This window comes from Pelecanus crispus, chromosome 8 (assembly GCF_030463565.1).
Source record: "Pelecanus crispus isolate bPelCri1 chromosome 8, bPelCri1.pri, whole genome shotgun sequence".
NCBI classification, from domain to species: domain Eukaryota; kingdom Metazoa; phylum Chordata; class Aves; order Pelecaniformes; family Pelecanidae; genus Pelecanus; species Pelecanus crispus.
In genome coordinates, this window is record NC_134650.1 from 12,362,237 (window position 1) to 12,383,728 (window position 21,492).

The 21,492-nt window shown below is 52.4% G+C and overlaps 1 protein-coding gene across 1 annotated transcript in view; it reads right to left on the reverse strand.

Annotated features, from left to right (window-relative positions):
- The window catches only part of STK10 (serine/threonine kinase 10), a 52,027-nt gene that overhangs the window by 16,661 nt on the left and 13,874 nt on the right, over positions 1-21,492 (reverse strand). The window contains exons 3-5 of the mRNA XM_075715141.1: positions 4,274-4,322; positions 1,744-1,893; positions 234-306 (exon numbers count right to left, since the gene is read on the reverse strand). Of these exons, the coding sequence (XP_075571256.1) occupies positions 234-306; positions 1,744-1,893; positions 4,274-4,322 (272 nt within the window). The remainder of the gene's footprint in view (positions 1-233; positions 307-1,743; positions 1,894-4,273; positions 4,323-21,492) is intronic.

Below are 21,492 nucleotides of genomic sequence, written 5' to 3' on the forward strand. Positions count from 1 at the left end.
CAATGCTCCTGCACCACCGAGGCTGCTCACAGCTCCCTTCAGGCAAGGGAAACCCTTGCACATGTGGACACTGGCCAAGACTCCTTGTTAAAATCCTCCCACCCACGCTCGGTAAGGCGCTATGGTCCGACACATCCCAAAGGCCATCAGCTCCCCATTTCTGAGCAAGCCGGATTTTCAGAAGAGCAAAGCCCCTCATGAACATGGGATTTCTTAGCAAGCAAGTCACTCACCAGTAAGGGGTCCCAATGAAGGAGTCTCGCTTCTGCAAGGTTTTCATGTTTTTGGCAGACACTCCAAAGTCAGCTGCAAAGAGCAGTAACATTAGATGCTGTAGGAAAACTGAACGACCCTTCTGAATTAGCACACTTGGCTGAAACGCAGATTTAAAAGCAAACACACATTGAAGGCAAGAACATGATACAACGTGCTTGTTTCCTCTAAACTGAGCATCAGAAATTAAATTTGCTTTTGGGTACACAACCACCAGGGACCTCCCCTCCCATGTACTATAAGACAGGGGCATAACAAGCCACCCCTGCTGTAACCCAACCCTACACATCTAGAGGGAAGTAGGATCTTTTCCACAAACAAAAGCAGCTCTGTGGCAGATTACTTTCAGGACTGCTATTTCATAGCAAAAAGTCTAATTTTACACCAGAAAAACCAAAGTGCTGTTGCATTCTTTCTCTTCCCTTCAGCCCCATGCACAGCGTGATGCCTTTCCCTGATTTTGTCCCTTCTATAGAGAGCTGCTGAAGCAACCCAACCCAACCCAACCTGAATTGGTAAGACCTGCAGAGGGTACCGAGCCCACTCCAGGTCAGTTTGCTCTCTGAGATGGCCCTGAAGACCTCTGGAAGAGCTGTTATCCATCTGCACCCCAGGCTCAGGGTGCCCCTGACCATGGGTCATCCTTGGCCCAAGCCAGCAGAGCATTTCTTACATCAGAACAGAACGCATGGTCACGGGAAGGTTTCCATCTTCCCAGGCTAGTTGGTCTCCATCATCCCAAGACACATGCCAAGAATGCCCCACAGCTGCTGGCACCCCTCATCAGGGTCCAGAATCTGCAGATTCCAGAGATCCAGAATCCAGAGATTTGCACCTTTCTGACCAGACCCTACAGAGAAAGCTTCTCATCCTCCAGCAGGTAGGTGGATGCCAATTTAACTCAAGCCCACAGCAAGTTGGCAAAGCAACCCTTTGGCAAAACTCGCCCTGTCACCACCAGACCTGCTCTGGAGATAAGACGAATTCTTCCAGCTCCCAGCCGTGCCAACTGGCACCCTGCACAGGATGCTCAGCAGGCCAAAAAGCATAAAAATCAAGTTCAAAGAGCAATTAAACAAATTCACGAAAGGAAAAGTCCATCAAGGGCCTGAGAATGGCTGCAGCTCAGGGAGTCTCGGTGCCGGCTGGGCGCTAAGCAGAGCACACAGTTCAGTGGTAGATTTGGCCTCCCATGAAATAACACAGTTTTCCCTCACCTTCTCCTGCCTGAGCTCATCAGCCAGCAGACAAGCATCTGATGTCCCGGAGGCAGGGCAGAAGGCAGAGAGCATCCCTCAATCCCCCGCCATGCTCAGGCACAGCCGAACACTACGATCCAGCTCCCAAGCAGCACACGCCTGTCGTTAGCGTACTGTGAAATGGTCCCAAGCAGCACCATCGCCCACGCCTGCTCTCGCAACAAGCTTGGCCGAGCGAGCACCCGCTGTGCTCCTGTGCCAGGTGGCTCACCAAGCTTGATGTCCCCATCCTGGGTGAGGAGCACGTTTCCTGCCTTCAGGTCACGGTGGATGATCTTTTTGCTGTGGAGGTAATGCAGGGCTTCCAACATCTGGCGACAAATCACTTGAATTTGGGGCTCGGTCAGGCCTCGGTCCAGCTCTGCGGGAAGGGAGAGAACCATTAAACAGGGCGGGGATTGGAGATATGCTCCACCTGAGCAGCAGAAAGGCACGGGCTACCCAATGGACCATTTAAAAACCACTGTCCATGTGTCAAAGCAGCAGGAGACCAATGCAAATCAGCTTGTTAAAGTAATTTATTTCCTTAGCCAGCAGTTGTAGTGCAACGCCTACCTGCTTGGAGCTGCTGGTTTATAGCTCCCTCCCGGGGATGCATGGCTGAGCCGACTGGCCCAGGAACAGCAGATGAGGGGGATGAGGAGGGGGAGCCAGGCACGCCTGCAAGGGGGTTCTGAGCTGTCTGTTCTCTGCCGATTTGGGAAACGGGTCCGTGCAGGCAAGCCGGGTCTCACCTGGTGCAGCGACGATGCTGCAGAGAGGAGGGAGCTGAACTCGGCTGCAGGCGGCAGCAGGGTCAAACGCAGGCATGAACACTTGGCAGCTCCGTATGCAGCCCGTGCTCTCATCCCCCAGGGAGCTACCCCTGCTGCAGAGATGCAGTGTACCCCCCTGGACATCAGGAGGGACACGCCACCTCCCAAAGCAACAAGCAATAAAATACTCATCAGTGTTATCCCTACCCATTACTCTGAGCTGCTTTTTCAGGTAGCACCAGGTACCAGAACACCAGCTCATACCGTGCTGTCTGTCCCTATTTCTGAAGCTTGTGGGGACACACAACCACTGGCACGACCTCCCTGCTGAGCTCTGCCCAGCCACCTTCACTGTCCAAGACCACTTTCCAAGGCAATGGTTCTGCAAACTATCAAACCTCCAGACGGTTAACATCATCTGAACTTCTCTCTCTCTCCCTCTGCAAGCCCCTTGCAGCACAGATCCCCCCTCCAGCACAGCAGAGCACGTGGAGACCAGACCAAGCCTTAGTCAACTCCAACTGCCCAAACTGCATGGCCAGGATGGGGACCGATGGATGGACCCCAGCAACTGGGACAGATGCTGCTTCAGAGCAAGGATCTTAGCCACAGGCTCAGGGATGCTGGGTCAGCCACTCTGTTTCTCCTCCTCTTCCTCACCGAGATCTCCATTGCTCTGGGGAAAGGTGATGATTTTCTCTCTCCCTGGAGCCTGTGGCGATAGTGAGGTGCAGCAAGCCACAGGTTTTGTACAAAAGATTTCAAAGGCAAATGCCAGTTGCTGGTGGGGATGGGGAGGTGGAACAGGCAGCATCCGGCAACTCTGAATTTACTAATGCCAGGAGCACTCCTGAGCTCCAACCCCCAGCTCCTCCTGCCCCTCATTCAGGGGGTAATGGCACTACAGCCAGGCCACTTGCTCATGATTTTCTAAGCACCCCCTTCCCACTCCAGCTCCCATGTCCTCCAGAGACTGACTGCCATGAACATGGACCCATGAATGCTCAGGGTGGGGTTTAGTGTCCCAAGAGACAGGGGACCCCTGTTGAGGTTTTCCAGGGTAAGACATCATTTTCTCCAGCAATTCAGCAAAGGCACTTTTACTTGCAGTGATTTGGACCTGCTTTAAAGAAGATCCCTAATGGAGGCACAAGTTTTAGGGGCTTAATCAAAGATGACAAGTTTAGGTCCATACTCTTCCTGGAAATAAAAAGAAATTGAGGCCTTTGGAAATATCAGGGCTGAAAGGGAGTAACCCCCGTGGAGACATGGCTCTGCCCCAGGGGCTCCAGGCAAGCAGATGTCAGAACACCGTGTTCGCTTCGTGGAGGGGACATCACCTCCCCTGGGTCTGTACAGCCCTGGTACAGAGGGCCCGTGGCACCAGCCAGGGCATTTTTGGGGAACACCCACACACTCCCAGTCCCAGCAGCTCTATGTGCAAGGGAGGAGTTAAAAATGGGAAGATTCCTGGAATTACTGCAAACTGCAGTTTATTTGAATGCTCGTGCTGCTTCACCAGATGACTGATACCACACAGAGAAGTCAGCAAGGAGATCCTGGGAGATTCATCACGACCGGCGCCCAGATTAAACATCTCAGCCTCACTGCCCTTCCTGGGAAGCTGTGGGAACGGGATCCCAAGCACCCAGTGCCTCCGGCAGAGAAATATTTAAAGCCATCTTTCCCCTCCAGCCAGACTCTCCCTTCACCTCATGCCTTGTGATCTGCTGATCCCAGCAACATTTAAATCACAAAAGGACTTAAAAGTAGTTCAAGAAATGCCCCAGGGCTGCCACACCTTCTGCTCTGGTTACGAAAATAGGCAAACTCATGGGAGAGAAATGGTAGCTGGAGAAGCTATAGGGCACCCGCATCTGCCGTCTGTCCGAAGGTTGCCCCTGAAAGCGTGCCAGAAGGCTGGAAACGCCTTGCAGGCATCGCCCCGAGCATGGAGAATAGGCCAGCACCGCACGCTGCACTCACCCAGCATGGTGGCATCCACCGCCCCGCCTGGGCAGAACTCAATCATGATCTGGGAAACAAAGAGAGAGGAATTAAGTCAGGTCTGTCTCACTGAGCAAAGTCTACCAGGTAGGGAAGAGACAAAAGCGTTGGGTTTTGCTTCTCTGCATGGCAAAGCTGCCCCTTCTCCCCACACCGGGATGCAGAGGTTTTGGTGCTCCCCAGGACACATCCCGCAGGCATCCCCAGCATAAACGACCACCCAAGCTTCAGGGGCAGACCCTGCACACCGCCCGCAGCAGCCATCTCGGAGGGACCGTCCCCATCGCCAGGCTCATGGACACCGCCGGCAGTCGTGCCTGGCCCCGTACCTGGACACCCACCCCGAGCAGCCAGCTTCAGCTCCAGCTTCCTCTCTGTTTACATCTTTTCCCACTGCATTTTGGAGCAAGGGCTGCTCCAGAGAGTGGCCTTGCCAACAGGATGAGATAGCTGTCATAGCCGGGAGCTGACGTGGCCAGCAGAAATCATGCAGCATTTTCTTTGGGAAATGAGAGATGGGGGGGGGCTGTCGGGTCTTTAATTTTTTTTTTTTTTTAACATTTTTTTTCCCTCCCCTACTGTCCAGTAGTTCATTGCACTCTTGATTTTGAGGAGTTTGAGAGAAAAATATGCCAATAAAGAGGTCAAGTACATCCACCAGAATGTTGCTGTTTCTCTCGCAGGGATGTGCGCAGAGTCCTGCCAGTCCCCCCCACCTGCCTGCCTGGCCCCTGCTGTCCCCCCACAGAGCGGGCAGCACCCACTGGGTGGGCACGTCCCCAGCAGCTCGGGGATGCAGGTCCTCTTCCCCCTCACCTCTGCACAAACTCAGCCAGAGCTGTTCCCAGCGAAGGGCTCGGTGCCAGCCCCAGATCCCCGCTCCCCTTTGGGGCAGACGAGGCTGCTCAGATAAACAGATTAAAACTCCAAGCAGCCATGGGTTACAAGGGACAAGAGATGCTTCACCTCCCCGACAAGCTCTTCTTCTCCTTCTCGAGGCGACACAGGGCAACATACCGGAGAGGTGAAATGCCAAAGTTTATTTTGAGGACAACTGAACAAACCGAAGGCAGTGTTTACCAGCACAGCTCTCTAAGCCCTTCAAGTGGAGGTCATGTATTCAACAGAGCTCTAAGGACTGGACCAGGAGCCAAGGGGAGAAGGTTCAAGCTCCCTCTTTCCCATGGTCTAATCCTGCAGCTCCAGGTGAGCCACATCCCGCCCTTTTGTCCTGCCGCTCCTACACATGGACATAGGAAACACTATTATCGACCTGGACTGTGGTGGATGACGCAACTGCTTTGTTTTGGAGGAGAAGGAGGAGCAGGATCAGGTGCTGGGATGCAGCAAACCTTGAATTGCTCTGCAAGCATTGGCCCAGGACCAAGAGTCCTGAGAAAAGAAACCCAGGCAAGGTGGGTGGCGCGACACAGGCACCGTTGGAGGAAGCGGAGAAGAATAACCAGGGGCCAGGGCTGGGGAAGCATTTGAGGCAGGCAGATGGAGAGAAGCCATTGGGAAGACATTTGCAAAACAGAAGAACAAATCTGTGCTGACTCGGAGCTGAGCAGGAGCCTGGCAGAGAGGAAGCCAGCGGGCCAGCAGAGCCCTCATGCAGATGGGCCTTGTCAACACACTTTTTCTTGCTTGACTTTATACCTTCAACCAGAGCATCAGCAGCTTCACCAGCAAATGGAAAGGCAAGAATTGCCTCCTGCCATGGTGTCACCAGGCACAGAGATCCCCGCTGCATCCCTGTACCCCATCATCACCCCAACGCAGCTCATTTCAACCAATTATTTTTATAGTGTTCATCAGAGCAGACTAAGACCACCACTGGATGCCAGCCCTTCCTGGGCTCCACAGAGCCCAAAGTGCCAGAAGCAAACCCCAAACAGCCCCACACCAACGCCAACCTGCCAACTGAGAGGACAGGAGCTTTCCCTTGCTCTGGGAGGCTGAGGGGATGCACGGGGCTCTGCTGGCACAGCCAGCCTGGTGACGGCACCTCCTCACAATGGTACCACAATCCTGCCCGTGGGACCTGCCCTCTGCCAGACCATCCAACCTGCCACTAGCCCAGACCAGCCAAGAGCGAGCGACTGCTGGATGCATTACTCGAGCCCATGGGCAGGGTGTGCAGCAGCTGCAGAAGGACAGCACAGACCTTGATCCCATATAAGCCTGAGTATCGCATCTTTGCGCTGCTATGGCTGGTAGAAAACCTGCCTGTACAAATGATCCTGTCTCATCACTGAATCACAGCCCAGGGTTTCATTCGTCTCACATGAGCAATCCTTTCCTGCTCCTGCCAATCCAGGCACCTCGGGAACTCACCTGCCCAAACAGGGGGTCTCCAGGTTCAAGCAACAGCCACCCTGATGTTCAATCAGTAGAGAAGGCCTGGTGAGAAGCTCGTCTGTGCTACCAGGCTCAGCTCTTGAACCTAAACACTCCCCAAACTTCAAGCAACCCAGCGCAAATCAGCTGCTAATGTGGCCTTTGCCATCCAGGTGACCTGGGTGCTTTCATTGCTAATGCTCAGCAAGCATCTTTACAGCTTCTGCCTCTTCAGGTGTCCCAACTAAATGAAGTCCCTTGGCATCTCACACAGCTCCTCTTACAGAGCCTCCACATTAAGAAATGTAATTTTAATTTTGAGCCGGGGGGGGGACAGACAGAAGGTAGCTGGTTAGGTGACAGCCACAGCCACAGCCACCCTGGCCAGCAGAGCCCCCGGCACCCCAAGGCAGCCCCCCGAGGGCAGGTGCTGTACTGAGGTTTACTACCAGGGGCACGGCTGGCACAGCTGAAACGTGCTCTGGTCACACACACTGAGCTTTTAAATGGGGAAGGGCCAGGCACAAAGCGCCCTACTCTGGATCTGTGTGGGATGCATTTCACCTCACAAAGTTGCATTCGGATTTGCAGTCTAGCAATGAGAAAATTAGGGAAATCAGTCCATCTGAATCAGCATGACCGTGTATGTTTATGCAGGCACAGCAGGCTGCAAGCCAGGCGCTGGGAATATGGGAAATATGGAAAATTTATAAATATGCATTTTCAACAAGGGCAGAAATGCCAAAGAATAATTATGGGTGTGTCCAGATAGTCTGAACATCCAAAAACCTAATGGGCTTGTTTCAGCCCAGAAAACCTGATTTAAATAAATGCAACTGGCAATCCTATAGCTCATACACCATACACACTTCCTTCCAGGAGCAGGACCAGCCTGAAAAATGTTTTACCACTGAAGCAGGTAGGAAGGCAGGCCTGGTGGCAGCAGCACGTGGCTGTCTGTGTGCGAGCTGGGGGACGCAGGAAGCTCGCGGGGAGGGGAGGGGAGGCTGTGCGGGCACCCTCCCAGACCCACAGAGGGGAGGGGGACAGCTGGGCGGCCCCTGACACCCCGGGGTGCGCAGCCTGCTGCTCTGGCCGTGATGAGGAATGAGTTGTGAGGATCTTCAAAGAGATTATTGAGAAGAGCCTGTGCATCTGTGCAGCCAGGAGGCTGGTGATTTACCCAAGAGCTGCACAGAGTTTAACTGTTTCCTTAGGACTGTTTCCATGTGCTTTGATACATGGGCTGTCCCAAGCCACAGCTAGAGGAGTAACCGCTCTAGTGACAGTGCCAACCTCAGTGCTGCGCTTTGCCTCTTAATGCTGCATGGGGCTGCTGCCTGCACTGCGCTCGGCCACTGCCAGCAATGCCCCTGTGACCTGCAAGACCTGGGACCCACCATGGGGCTCCCTGCAGAACCACAGCAGCACCGCAAAACAGTTTTTACACAGCCAGTCCCAAAAAAGCTCCTGCAGTCTCATGAACCAGAGATATGAGACCCGTGGGGGCCTCTGCCCTGATGCTGACATCCTGAAAGCGGCTCCACACTAATTCCAGCTGGGGGGAGCCCCCCCACCTCCTCCTCCCCCTGCCCAGGGTCCAGGCGAGTGGGGTCTGAGCACCCGTTGTGGGGTCTGCCGCAAGCAGCCTGGAACGGGGCTGGAGCAAACATCCTGTTTATAACGATTTCCTCTGCACGAGAAATCCAGGGACTTCCTTGCCGAAGGCTGCCCAGCCCTTCTGCTGCGCTGGGCTCCCAGGGGGGACATGCAGCAGCAACAGCAGCTCTCCCTCCTGCTGCCACCTCAAAGCCATTATAAATCCTGGGGATTACACGCTATCGCCATTTTAGTTTTCAGTCCATAGGCAGTTGCAACTACACCTTGCAGGCACATGCAAAATTCGCCCCTAGCCCTCATCACTTCAGCTATCTGAGCAACACAACTGATGGCTGCCTTCAGAGTGCAGCCAGCGCCCTGTGCTCTCAGCTCCCACACCACACCAAGAAAGCCAGCCACCGCGCCGGGCTCCTTCGCAGCTCCACACGGACACACAAGCTGCGTGCACAGGAACAGATTTGGGCAGCCGGTTTATAGACATAGTAAGTAACCTGCTTTTGCTACCTCTCCAACCTTCATACCACAGTTTGAGTGCTGCTGTTTCCAAGTAAAATGGGCCCTTTTCTCCTATACCTTTAGTGAAACAGCATGAATGAAGAAGTCTGCATGCAGAAGCCACATAATCTTTCCTTTTCAAGAACCTTCTGCACAGGCTAAATTAAATTTAAACTTAAATTTGAAAGTGAAAGTCCAACACAAGTTAAATGGCTTTGCTGGTGACCTTGATTTTTCCGGTGGCTCATCCTAATCCTGCCTTTAGGCACAGCAGGACCTGGAAGCATTTTGTAAGCGCAGGTGGGAGCAGGGCACGCAGAGGGGCTGGGGCCATTTTCTGGGCTGCTCGAGTAATAAGTGACTGCCTGAGAAGAGAGGAAGCAGGATCCAGTGAGCCTGGGGGTGCGCAGGAGAATAAATATATGTACATATGTATGAAACAGCTATGGCTTAAATCAAGTGCTCTTAAAGATGCAGGTCTTCAAGTTGTACCTGAGTGAGGGGGCACCACACTTTATGAAAAAGCATTATATGACTTTGCAGTTCAAGACAGCAAGAGTGGACACTGTGCCAGGAGAATCCCTCCAGCACCTTACACCAGGTGAGGGCTGGAGGGACACCAACCCAGAAAACAAACCTAGGATGGTTTAGAGCCCAGTGCAGTTTCTGGGTCTGACAAACCAGGAACAGCATCTCCTGCCCAGGTACCAAAGTCCTCCCAGGCAGGACCAAGAGCCTGCTTGTTCCTCCCACCCTGGGCAGGACTGGTCCTGCCTCTTGGGTGTGTTTGAACCCTAGAAGTTTCTACAACATTTTAAAAAAAAAAAAAAGAAGAATTGAAAAAGCTTATCTTGAAAGGTATTTTTACCAAACACTGCACAGTCGCCAAGGGTGGAACAGCTGATGTCCCTGAACTGAGGTTTGCAATTGAAGCCAAATGAAGAGGAGAGGACACACCCTCAGCCAAGCGTGACTCATCTGATTGGCATGTCAGAGGGCAAGAGGCCCATGAACTGTTCCCTCTGTAGCAGCACTGGAGAAATGCCTCTTCCAGTCAGGAGGGTGGCAGGGGGGAAGCCATCAGCTGAGAAAGTTGGGGGCAGCTCATCTTGGCAGTGGTGGTCACGGGCAGCAAGGCATTTCCCACGAGCGCAGCAGGCTATGCAGGGAGGCTACCAGGTCCCCTTAGGATGGAGGAGCCCTTGGCTGGCAGCCCAGTCACTCCCAAGTCTCTGGAGGTGGCAGGCACCTGCAGGCTTTTCCTGTGACTTTGCTGCTTTTGCAGTTGCACGTTCAGTTGCCCAACTGCTTTGGAGTCATAGTGGTGCTCCAGAGCACCCAAGCCATTACTACACGGGTGCACGCCATGCTAAGCACTGTAACCACGCGGCCACCTCCCTTCCCACAGAACCCTGAGCTTCAGCACCAGTGGGCACAGGAGGTTGCCCGCATCCCCAGGATCCATCTGGCCCCAGATCCACCCTACCTGGCCCAGAAACTGCTTCAGAACTGAAGTACTTCAGCAATTTCCTCTCCTGATCTGCAGCAGAGGGCTTTATTTTGTTTGTGTAAGCAGCTGCCCACCACCAGTGAGAAGGTAACCCGCAGCATCCTGCTGCCGCGGCAGCCTCCATCGCCCACGCGCAGCCTCATGGCTCTGCCACGTTCTTGGGGCAACTTAGAGAAGTCCTTGTCAGCCACAGCAGAAAGCACCCTCCAGCACAGCCACCGGCTCTCCTGCCTTGTATTGGCACAGAGGGACTGGGGAGATAAGAAAAGTAAATGGGGTAAAGTAAACTGTGTTCCATTTACAGACCGAGCTGGTGAAAGGAAATGCTTTCTAGGTTGCCTCCTTGCCAGCCATCACACCCACTCCATTTCCCCTCTCTCCAGGATGCCGACTTGGCACAAAGCTCCTGGTGGGGTCCTGCCATTAGCAGCAGTCACTTCCATCTCTGTGTTCTCCAAGTTCAAGCAGGGCACGGAGAAGGAGCAGGGTGTGCCACAGCTGGCCTCAGCGCCATGCTCACCATCGGAGGTTTCGGTCCTTCTCCATGCAGAGCGGCCATTGCAGGGAGACCGCAGTGGGAGGAGGGCGGTGGGCCCCTGGGCTGTCCCTAATGTGCAGACCCGGGAGGGAGAGGCAGGAGGAAGGAGCTGGGGGCAGATGTGGCTGTGTGGGTACCGCAGCGAGGAAAGCAGGGCTTTCCTGGCATCGCCCACCCACTTACAGGAAAAGTGGAAGAAACGCAGCAAACAGCAACCACTCTCGTGATTCAGAGGCAGTGTGGCCGGGGGGGTGGAGGGCAGAAATCCTTCGCGTTCAGCAAAAATGCAACAAAGGGAAAGAGAAAAGAGAAAGAGCCAGAGTGAGTCGGGGGCCCTGGCTGCCTCGGGGCTCTCCTGGTGCTGCAGAGAGACGTGAGCAGCTCGATGAGAAGGGCGGGTGGGGAGGACAGTGCAGAACAGTTAACAGGGACTCCCAGTTACAAAACCTCGATGCCCCCAGGCACTGTGTCAGCATCCCCAGTGCTGCTGCCACTGCAGTCACCCTGCCTGCTGGGCCCATCTGCCCGGTCAGTGACGCTGTGAGCTGAAGCCTGCCTTTCCTCCCAGCACATCCAGGCAATGGACACCACTTCTGAAGATGCCTCATGTGGGAGCCACCAGCTTGCTCAGCCCCATGACAAGCCCCAGCGCAGAGGAGCGAGAGGACCCCGCTCATGCCGGGGTACAGGAGGGAAGGGGGAAAGAAACCCCCTTATGGTGACTTTTACAAAGCTGCTTTTTAGGCTACAGCAAGAGAGAGCAGGCCCTGCTTTTCTGTAAGGGAACTGCCCAAAGGGGGAAGTCTGGATCCTCCTCCCACTGCAGCAAAACTGGTGACTGGGAGGTGAGAAGGCAGCTGAGGCGGCACTCTCGAGGCAGCATCACCTCGGGCAAAAACCACAAGGCATGTACCACTGCCTGAATTTCAACAAACGGCTGCATTGAGAAACAGCCACTGCCTCTGCAGCTGCAGAGCCCTTCCCCTCTCTCCCCGCCAGCCTCCGCTGCTGCCCCTCCAGCGGGGCACAGGCAGGGGACATGCAGCAGGTCAGTCCCTCCTGCCGAGCCCCCAGCCCCACTCATTTGGGTGGCTCACTGACCCTGCACCGCCGCCGCCAAGGGTGAGGGCTTTGGCCACGAAGCCTGTTGCCGCCCTTCTGCCGTCAGAAAGGGAGTTGCAGCCTGTGGTGCCTTCCTCCCCCTCCTCTACCCCTGCAGAGCAAACACGCGGGCAGGGGTCCCGGGGCGCCGGTGGCACGCGAGACCTCGCCCCCCCCGGGCAGCGCAGGAGGAGCCCACCTTGGGAACAGCACCCCTGTGCGCGCCCCCCAACCCACCCAAAACTTCTCCTGCTTTGGTGTGGGATGGAGTCTCCCCTTCAGCGCGCCAAGCCCAGGGCAGGACCGGGGTTCCCGGAGGCCCCTCACACAGCCCGCACTGGCACCACGGCACCCATAGCACAGGATGACTCCCCTAGCACCGCAGGCGGCAGGGGGAAGGCAGGAGGGCTGGGAGGAAATGGTCTAGACCTCCCCACCTGCAACAGGGTACAGAGGAGTCACAGCAAGGCAGGTCTCTCCTCCCAGCATTTGGATCATGCACCGTGGGCGAGACATGCTCCTTCCCAAGGCCTGCAGCAGCGCTGGGAAGCTGAGAGCACAGACAGTCTCTAGGGCTTTTGGTCTCGACTCAGAGGCAAAGGAGACTGAGCAAGGCCAGAAAGCATCTTCCTGCAGCCCTCAGTCCTTGTTCTAGAGGAGCAGAAAGTTTCCTGCCCCATTGCCAGTGACAGTCATTCATCAGCTGCTGAACGCCAGCTTTCCCATCCAGTTCTCCAATACCGGGTCACACAGCAGCTTGCTGGTGGCCATCCCACACTATTGCTCAGCCCTGTAAGACACACACTGTGGAAAATAAGGGATAGAGGCAACAGCTAGCTCTGTTCTCAAACTCTGCATGTTACTGTAGCACTGAGAGAACTCAAACAAGGTCAGGAGCATCTGGAGGGGGGACCGAGATCTGCACAAAACCTGTGGAGGGGATGCCCCCAGCCCAGAAATGCTGGCTGCAGTGAATACCAAGTGCAGCACAAAGAACGCAGATGGCCATTTGTCCAAAAGCTGCCCAGGTAAATGACAGATCTGGACCTCAAGTACCATCTTGAGACCACTCCATGCCAGAGGCACGTGGGCAAAGTCCAGTCCCGCACGTGGAACGGCCAGTGGGGACACAGACAGCAACCTCCATGCGTATTCTGAGACACCAGCACTGCCTCCACAGCCCAGCTATGGCCTGGACACATGGGGAGGCTGATGCTCCCCCCATGAACATCTTGTACCCAGCCCCACTTATCTGTTGGGGCTTCTGCCCACAGCCGGTGCCTCTGAACACCCAAGCACAGGGTGGGGAGCCACCCTCGTGGCTCTGTCCCCTGTCCCTCCAAGCCCATCACATCCCTGGGGCTGACGGGCTGAGCCCATCCTCACGGCTCCAGCAAAAACTGGACACACTTCTACCTCTGAGGACTGAGAAAGGGGCTTCAGCTTCTGAGTGACACAAACCCCAGAGGACAGAGCTGTTCCTCGCTGGTGGAAAGAACGCAGTAATATATTTAGGCACAGAAACCACATTTAGTCACGGTCAAGGGGCACGTCCTTTACTCCATCTGCCTGACATCTGAACTCAAGTCCTGGTGGCTAATGGCAAAGCTATGCTGTCCTGCCGGCTGCAGGAGGAGGCAAGACGAGCAATGCCGGATCAGCCCTCCCAGGAGCGGCTTCCCTCTTCCCCCCCACAGCACATGGGCGGCAGGACCACAGGGGCTGTGTTTGGGGAGCACCACCTTGGTTTTTAAATGCCATTTGGTCAGATCTACTCTCTTCTTTAAAAAAATCAAGGGCTGTGCTGACTGGTGAAGTTTTGTTTGCAAGCATGTTGAGTCTTCCCATTATCTCAGCCAGCCTGCCCTGCTCAAACTGAAGTCCAAGGATTAAGTTGACATTACAGAGTGGAGGGAGGAGGTGGATCACATTCCTATGCCCGCTTAACTTGGCACTTTCCCTGGCACCTTCCTGCCCAAAACTTTTCACTCGGCACATGCCAAAGGGCTAGAAGAAAGCGGGGGAACAGATTATGCTGGTGTTGCTCATAAGCCAGATGGGCTGATTCAAAGCAAGGCTGAGCTGCTCCAGCTATTTGCTGGGGGCTGAAGACAGGGCAAGCCGCTACAGCAGCCTCCTAGGCACTGAGGTCACACGCCGTCCTTCCCAACCTCATTTCTAGAGCCCCACGAGGCCAGCATGCCACCAACACAAGGGGGGATGAACACCCGAAGGACCACCAGCACCTGCAAAAGCCACCAGCTCCGCACTCCCCCCGGCTGCCACAGGCCCTCAGCACACACTGCAGAGGCCATAAAACAATACAGAAGCCACTAGAAGCCTCTTTGCTGCCACAGCAGAGCACAAATGTCAACAGCTTGTCTGACATGGCAAGTATGCTGTAGGTGGAAGAGAAATAATTAGCTCTCTGTAAGAGAGTGCTCCAAGCTTGCCAATTTTCCCTTACAGACAAGGACACTATTCAGAGACTTTAAACATAATAAACCTTTTCTCCCCCCCTTCCCCCCTTTTCTGAACAAAATAATCCACAGAGAAAAACATTTGAAATTAAAAAAAAAAAAAGTCTGCCCCATAACCAGTGAGGGAAGATGCAGGGCAGCTAGTGAAGAAACCCAAGGCTTATGGAATTTCAGAGCAGGAAAGTTTTATCAAGAGCAAAGTCAGATAACACTGCATACTCCTCTCGAAACGCAGAGCTCCCTGCTGATCACAGGGAGACCGGGGATGAGTTTTTCACATGTAAATCATTCTGAGATGACAAAATATTTCCTTGAACTATCCCCCCCAACAGGTTGGCAGAAATACTCCCATTCCTACTGAAATTTTGGCAGAACAAATCAAAACTACTTTTAGGCTAACCAAATGGTTTTGATGTTGCAAAAAGCATCCTTCCCCTTGCTAGAATCACACAGGGCGTTTAGTTTCTTTTAACAAGGGCTGGTATCCGGCCCCTTTGAATTCACCATCCTGACTTGCTAACCAGCCTCCCAGAGGGATGAGAATCCAAGAACACCCATAGCCACTGAATGCAAACAGCTACAAGATGCAGAGCAGAGAGGGTCAGCATGGCCGCGACCAGGTTGCGGTGCCTGGGATGCCGAGGACTGCGGGAGGGGTTAATTGCAACATGCACGGGCTCATGAGCTCTCCCTTCAGGGACCAGACCAGCACCCGCTCCAAGCGCATCATCGCCCTCATGGCAGGAGGAAGGCCAGTGTTCTTGTTTGCTATAGAAACAAGAAAAACACCGAGGGAATGGCTCTCTGCCGGGGCATGGGGCAAAGCCTTTGCTGCTTTGAGGGCTGTGACTGGGATCTCCCTTCTCACAAGAAGTTAGTCAGCATTTAGAGGCCACTCAGTTCACTAAAAGCATTTGTTACTGGATGGGCAGCAAAATGCAGAAAATCCTTTCAAATATAAATAGCTAAAAGGAACAAGTTGCTTCTTCAGTGGGAAGACTCACCAACTTCAAGCACCCCATGTTTGTGCCAGCACCTAAAATAGACGATGCACTTCAGAAGGCCAGAGCTCACTGTGAGAGCTAGAGTTTGACCCAGGACTCTGGTCTGGGTCTTTCGTGGTGTCTTTTATTAACAGCCAGCAGCTCCAATGCAGCCTCAAAGCCTTGCCTGGCCAGGAGGACAACTCATTGAAGGGGTGGCAAAGGACTTTACAAGTTTTCCACTGCTGCCTGACATCTCCCTAGAAACAATTATTTGTTCTGATCATCCCCAAGTTCACAACACAAGGTGCCTGGATCCATCACACAAGACAAGAGCATTGGTATTTAACTGTTTCAGTGAAGGCTTTGAAGTCAATGGAAACCTCCCAAAGCCATAAGGTCTGCAAAAGACCATCCATCCCTCCCAAATGACAACTTTCAGGCTGTATCTGAAATAAAGAAGTCTAAAACTGCAATCTATCACTCGTTCCAGGGCATATGCTGAAGCTAGGTTTCAAGGCACTGTCTCCTATACTGAGGTAGTTCATAATTATTCATTTACATGCAAACATTGCTCCTTAGCATTTCCCTTGGTAAGCCAGCCAAGTGGGAACGTGGCTTATTGCAGTTCATTTCTAAACAAAGTTTTAAAGTGCTTTGAAAACCAATTTGCCTATAGGTTTCTTGTCTGCTGCTTTCTTTTCATAAAACTATGGCCTTATGGTTATAAGCTTGGACTGGGATTCAGCACATAAGACTTATTCCCAAGTACCATTTACCTGCTGGGTAAACTTTAGGCAAATTCTTGTCTGTGCCTCAGCTCCCCCTTCTAATAACCGGGATAATGACACCAGGTGTCTTTTATAACAGCATTCCACGGTGTATAGATGACAAGGGTATGTAATCACAAGGCATTATTATTGCTTCAATAACCTTTTCTTGTAACGTTAGCGTGTATAAAGGATGGTAGACAAAGGCTTCTATTCTAGTTTGTGTTGTCCTGTTGCTACCTATAGAAGCGCTCTTGAACTTGGCTGGGCTATGGTAATTTGCCTGCTGCGTAAGTCGTTCTTGGTGATTGATCAAAATCACTCCGTTTCCATCCCTGCTTTAAGGGAAAGCCCCAGTTTTACCCAGAACAGGATTTCCAGCGACTTCCCAGGAGTCTGAAAGTTCACGTTCGCAAGACAGAGCAGATATTTTGGTCCCACGCAACCCGCTGCCCAGCTTTACAGCAGAGAGGAGGGTAGAAGACTTAGACCTCCATGTCTTTGGGAAAGGCAGTAAACAACCTGCATGTGGGTGAGGCAGAGAGAAGCCTTACTGCTTTGCAGGCAGGCAGTGGGTGGCAGGGAGGGGAGGGAGGATGCCACCCAGACACCCGCTCCGCAGCCTCCCGGCTAGCGAAGACACAGTGCCAAGGTTGGAGCAGAAGTGATCACCCACTCAGGTCAATTACACTACTCTGAACAGCAAATTGCTTGACCCTGGAAGCCCAGGGAAGCATCAGAAAAAACACTGGGACACATTGCTTTTTCCAGTTTCCAGCCCTGGCGAAGATGACGTGCATCCAGCTGACTCTAAGGACAAGGAGGGGACACAGTGATGTCCTTGCAGCACTCCCAGCCTCCTGGGGCATGGCAATGCCCTGTCCTGATGTGTGCAGATATCTGCCCGCATCTGCTCCTCACCTACCCACCCTGCAGAAGTTACTGGGGTTGTTTTGCAGTTCTGCCCAAATTCTGGACTGGTAGGAATTTAGAAACCGGTCCAGCAAACACCACCCCCACGCTCATTTGCCCAGCGGGCCTCATCCTGCAGCAGCTCCTGGGTACCAGAGCACGGCCGTGCTGGCAGCACAGTGCTGGGTGCTCTCTGGGGCTCTCAGGGTGCAGCCAAATCTGGCACGGATTTAAGTTTCTGAAGCTGGGGGAAAGGAGGAAGAGAAAGGAAAGGCTTGCTCCTCTAGGAGGTTGGCCAGCTGTTAAACAAAGTTTGCAGGTTTGGGATCACTTTGTTTTTCAAGGTCTCTCCTCCGCTACGCTCCAATACTACGCATAGTTCAGCGCTCGTGAGCTGCTGTTCAAGCACTCTGCAGGGATGTTTGGTAAAAAGCTTCAGGAGCACAAGGCCAAGCAGGAAGGGCCAGTTTAGACTGCAACTCTCCTGCCAAGTGAAATTTTCCAGGCACACGAATAGCCCTCGGATTCCTTGGGGACAGATGACTGAGAAGCCTGGAGAGCCCAATCTGGTACAGCATTCGTGTGAAGGGGTCCCCTGCAGGCATCCAGCCACAGCTCAGGCTGCTCACCCTGCGAGACATCCTTGCAAGTTGCAATAACCTCCCTTCACTAAGGAGAACCTTAGGGAATCTGATACTGTTATCAGCTTGCTTTTTTGTTTGTTTTAAACAAAAGGTATTTCCAACTTAAGAGAATTAAAAGGTGCAGATGCTTTACATAGCCCAGCAGTCTAGTGCATGGGATAATGAACATTTCTTTATGATACAGGATTTTCAAGAATGCCCAAATCTCCAGTCAACATCCATATCAAAGGGGTAGCAACCCAAAAAGTCCCTGGCTAAACATGTCAGGGCCTGCCCACAGAAAATGCAAAATGCTTTTTTAAGGGAAGTACAAAGACTAGCTACAAAGCTGGTGTCTCTCTGCAAGCTATGAGTTACATACCCACACAGCAGGCCAGTGAGAAGAAGCTTTAAGCTGATTAAATTAACCATCCCCAAAATGCTCCAGCAAGGCAGGGTTACCTGCACGGTACAGCGATTTTTGCTTTGATCTCCAGGAAACGTCTGTTTATTCAAAAGCCCATTTGCTATAGCAACCACAGTTTATAGAAAAGGAGGGAGGGGGAAGAGAATTCTCTGGTGCTTCTCTAGAAAAGTTGTACCACCACTGGCAGAGTCCTGCAACTAAATACCGGGGGCCAAATCACATTTCAACCACTTTCCAGAGAACCCTACAGACTCAATGCTGAAGCATCTTGACAGGCTGCTGCAGGAGGGAGCCCAGGTTTCCTGCCCTGCCTGCGGACCGGCTGCCAGAGCATGTTGGGTTGTCCAGCAGAGATGGCCACCATCCCCTGGGAGCAGAGATCTCCCGCAGGAAAGTTGGAGTTCATCACTCCAAACAAGACTCTCCTCCCTGGTCATCTTATCGCTCCTCTGTCTGTGAGTGGAGACACTCAGAAGCAGCAGAGATATTCAGAAGCAGGAAATCAAAAGTTCCTCCCTTCCTTTGAGGTCTCAGTGTTTTTGTGTTGTTTTGGAAGGGGAAAAAAAAAAAAAACCAAGCACATAGCCCTCAAGAGGGGGACAACACACAAGGTCTGTTGTTTTTCTTTCCCACTACTCATAATTATCAGCGCAAATTCAGCACCAGCGATTCCAAACATTCAAAACCCATACTTCAGTCCAATTCCTCAGTCACAAAATAGCTTTAAAGAGTCCGGTTTTAAAGTTGCATGTATATTGGGCGTGGGGGATTTGCCTTTGTGTTTCCAAGTCCTACATCGCACTTCAGAAAAAAAAAATACTTTAAAATGTGGCCCAGCCACAAGGACTCAAACGAGACTTTTTTTTTTTTAATAGCACGAGATTCTCAGCTTTCATTTGGTGCCCCCATTTCCAGCAACTGGGATTTATGCAAAAGAACATCAAATGCCACAGGGCTTATAATAAAAATAAAATAAAATCATGAAAACTCCCACCACTGCAGTTTTGCAAGCCTCCCTGGGCTGTCTTCAACTGGCACAAGACTGCTTGGCCTCTGCCACGAGCAAAGAAAAGATGGGGGGGAATGGAACAAGATAGCTGGTGAGGGCACAGCATCTCTGCAATGTATTTATATGCCAAGGAAGTTCATGCTGAATGCTGTCATCTCACCAGTTATATTCCTGGGGACTCACTGGGGTCCTCCAAGCCCTTGCCTGTGGCTCACAGTGGGCTTCTGCTCTGTCATGTGCGAGAACCGGAGCTCTCCTTCAGCTTGATGCCGATCAGGCAAGAGGAATTTGCTGGTTTATGCTTTCATTTCAGTGCTACGGATTTCAAAGCAGCTGCTGTAGAATAAGCCACTTCCCTTTGCACAGAAAGTTTTTTTGCTCCATAAATATTCCATGTCACCTTCTGGTTACTGAAGTGCAAAGCCAAACCCTGGCAGAGAGAAGCCACGGGGACCTAACGCAGCTCGGAGGGACAAGGAAGCCTCTGCAGCAGCAGCCACCACCAAAGTCCAGGTTTCCTCACATATTTTCCTTGTTAGTTCAAGAGTCGGAGAACAGTCAACAGACTGATTTAGCAAGAGCCCTTCTCAGCACTGAGCCCCTCTCAGCACCGTCGGCTGAGACTGCTTGTGGCACAGACCAAGCCATAAATTATTCAGAGCCAAAGAGCTCCTGCCATCCAGGAGGCTGGGCACGTCTGGACCCCTTGCCAGCTTGTCTGCGTGCTCCCACTCCTGCCCCATTCTCACTTTGAACATTGTCTTTCCACGCTGGGCTGCGAGGACAAGGAAACCACAGCAGATTGCCACCCAGACACGCACCCGCAGCAGTTTTACCCAAAGCCTGAGCCACTTGAAGCTAAAAGCACAGCAGAGTCCGTGCACCCATCCTGCAAACACGCCATTTGCAAATGGTCCAGGAAAATGCTGGCTAAAATAACCACACAGACAGAAATGGGGATGGGATATGGACAAGACAATGAAAGCTGGTGTTTATATTTGGATGCAAATTTTCCCCAGCAGTGTTGGTGACCGAGAAGCGGAAGCCTTTGACTTTAGGGAAAACCTGGTAGCGACTAGAAGCCTTCCAGAAGTATAACAGCCTGGCTTATTTACTTCCTTCAAAGCCAGCAAAACACTACAGCATTAATAAGAACAGCCTGAGCGATGAAATGCAAATGCCACTCAAATAATTAAATAAAGAGAACGATCCTCCTCCCAAAACAATGGACAGGGCTGTAAAGTCTACCCTCACGGGAAAGTCTCATACAGGAGGCTCTTGTTCCAGTAGCTTCAAAGAGGGTGTTTAATTTTAGTAGGTTGGCAAGCATATGACATTACAAAGCACTTCTCAGACAAAAGCAGAGCTGAGATCTGCAATCCATTTTCCCTACAGGAAGGAAGGCAAAGCTTCCTATTGCAGGGAGGAGGTGGAAGGGGAAAGGGGAGGGGGCTGACATTTTAGAGAGAACAAGGCCAATGTATAAAATTCAGGCAGACCAGGCGCAGAGCATGGAGGTAAAAACAGCAGAACCGTGGAATACAAACTGGCCCCATCTCTCACCCAAGCTTGTTGTATGTTTGCCTTTTAATTTTGTTGAGATTAGTTTTGCTGCAGTTGCAATCTGTCCAAACCCCGAGTCCCCTCCTAGAAGAGATGTTTGCCTTTAACTTCCTTAGAAGGGTACATATTTACTTTGTTCTTTAACATGCCCAGGGCTCAGCATCACGATTAGCAGCCATCCAAATACCAAATCTCTGGACAACTTGCAGCCCAGCTCCCTCGAAGCACGAAGATGCACAGAAGGAAGCGCTCAGCGCTGGGTACTGCAGCCCTCTGAGCGGAGCGTCACAGAGAAGTTGGGGGCTTCACCGATGGATTTTTAATTAAGAAGGGACACTGACCCATGCTGACATTGCAAAAGGTGCGCACATTGCCCAGTAAAACAGTACCTCTCCAGCATTGCTTAACCGAGGCATGAACTAGACATGGATTGCGTTCTTCCAGTGACAGCCCCATGGCTCATCCCACACTCTGGCCTCAGCTCCCCCAGCATGACAGGCAGGGACCGATGGCTCTGATGGCTCAGCTCACACAAGTGCAAGTCTCAAAAGCTGAGATCTCTTTTTTTAAACTCTAGTAAGATTACCCTGGGAGGCCACAAAGGTATCCAAAGCATTAAAAAGAGGAAGCAATAAGTAACAGAGCTGCTGAATGCACCCTTTGAGACTCCCCTGACTTGCCAGTAGTTACAAGAAGGAGCAGATGAACTGGCCGAGAAGATGGCTTTGAAAATCCTCATATTCACCCAATTTCCACTACCTTGACACAGGCACATCTCCATGTACACAGGCACAGAGTTACTCAAGTCTAGCACGGGGCAAGTATAC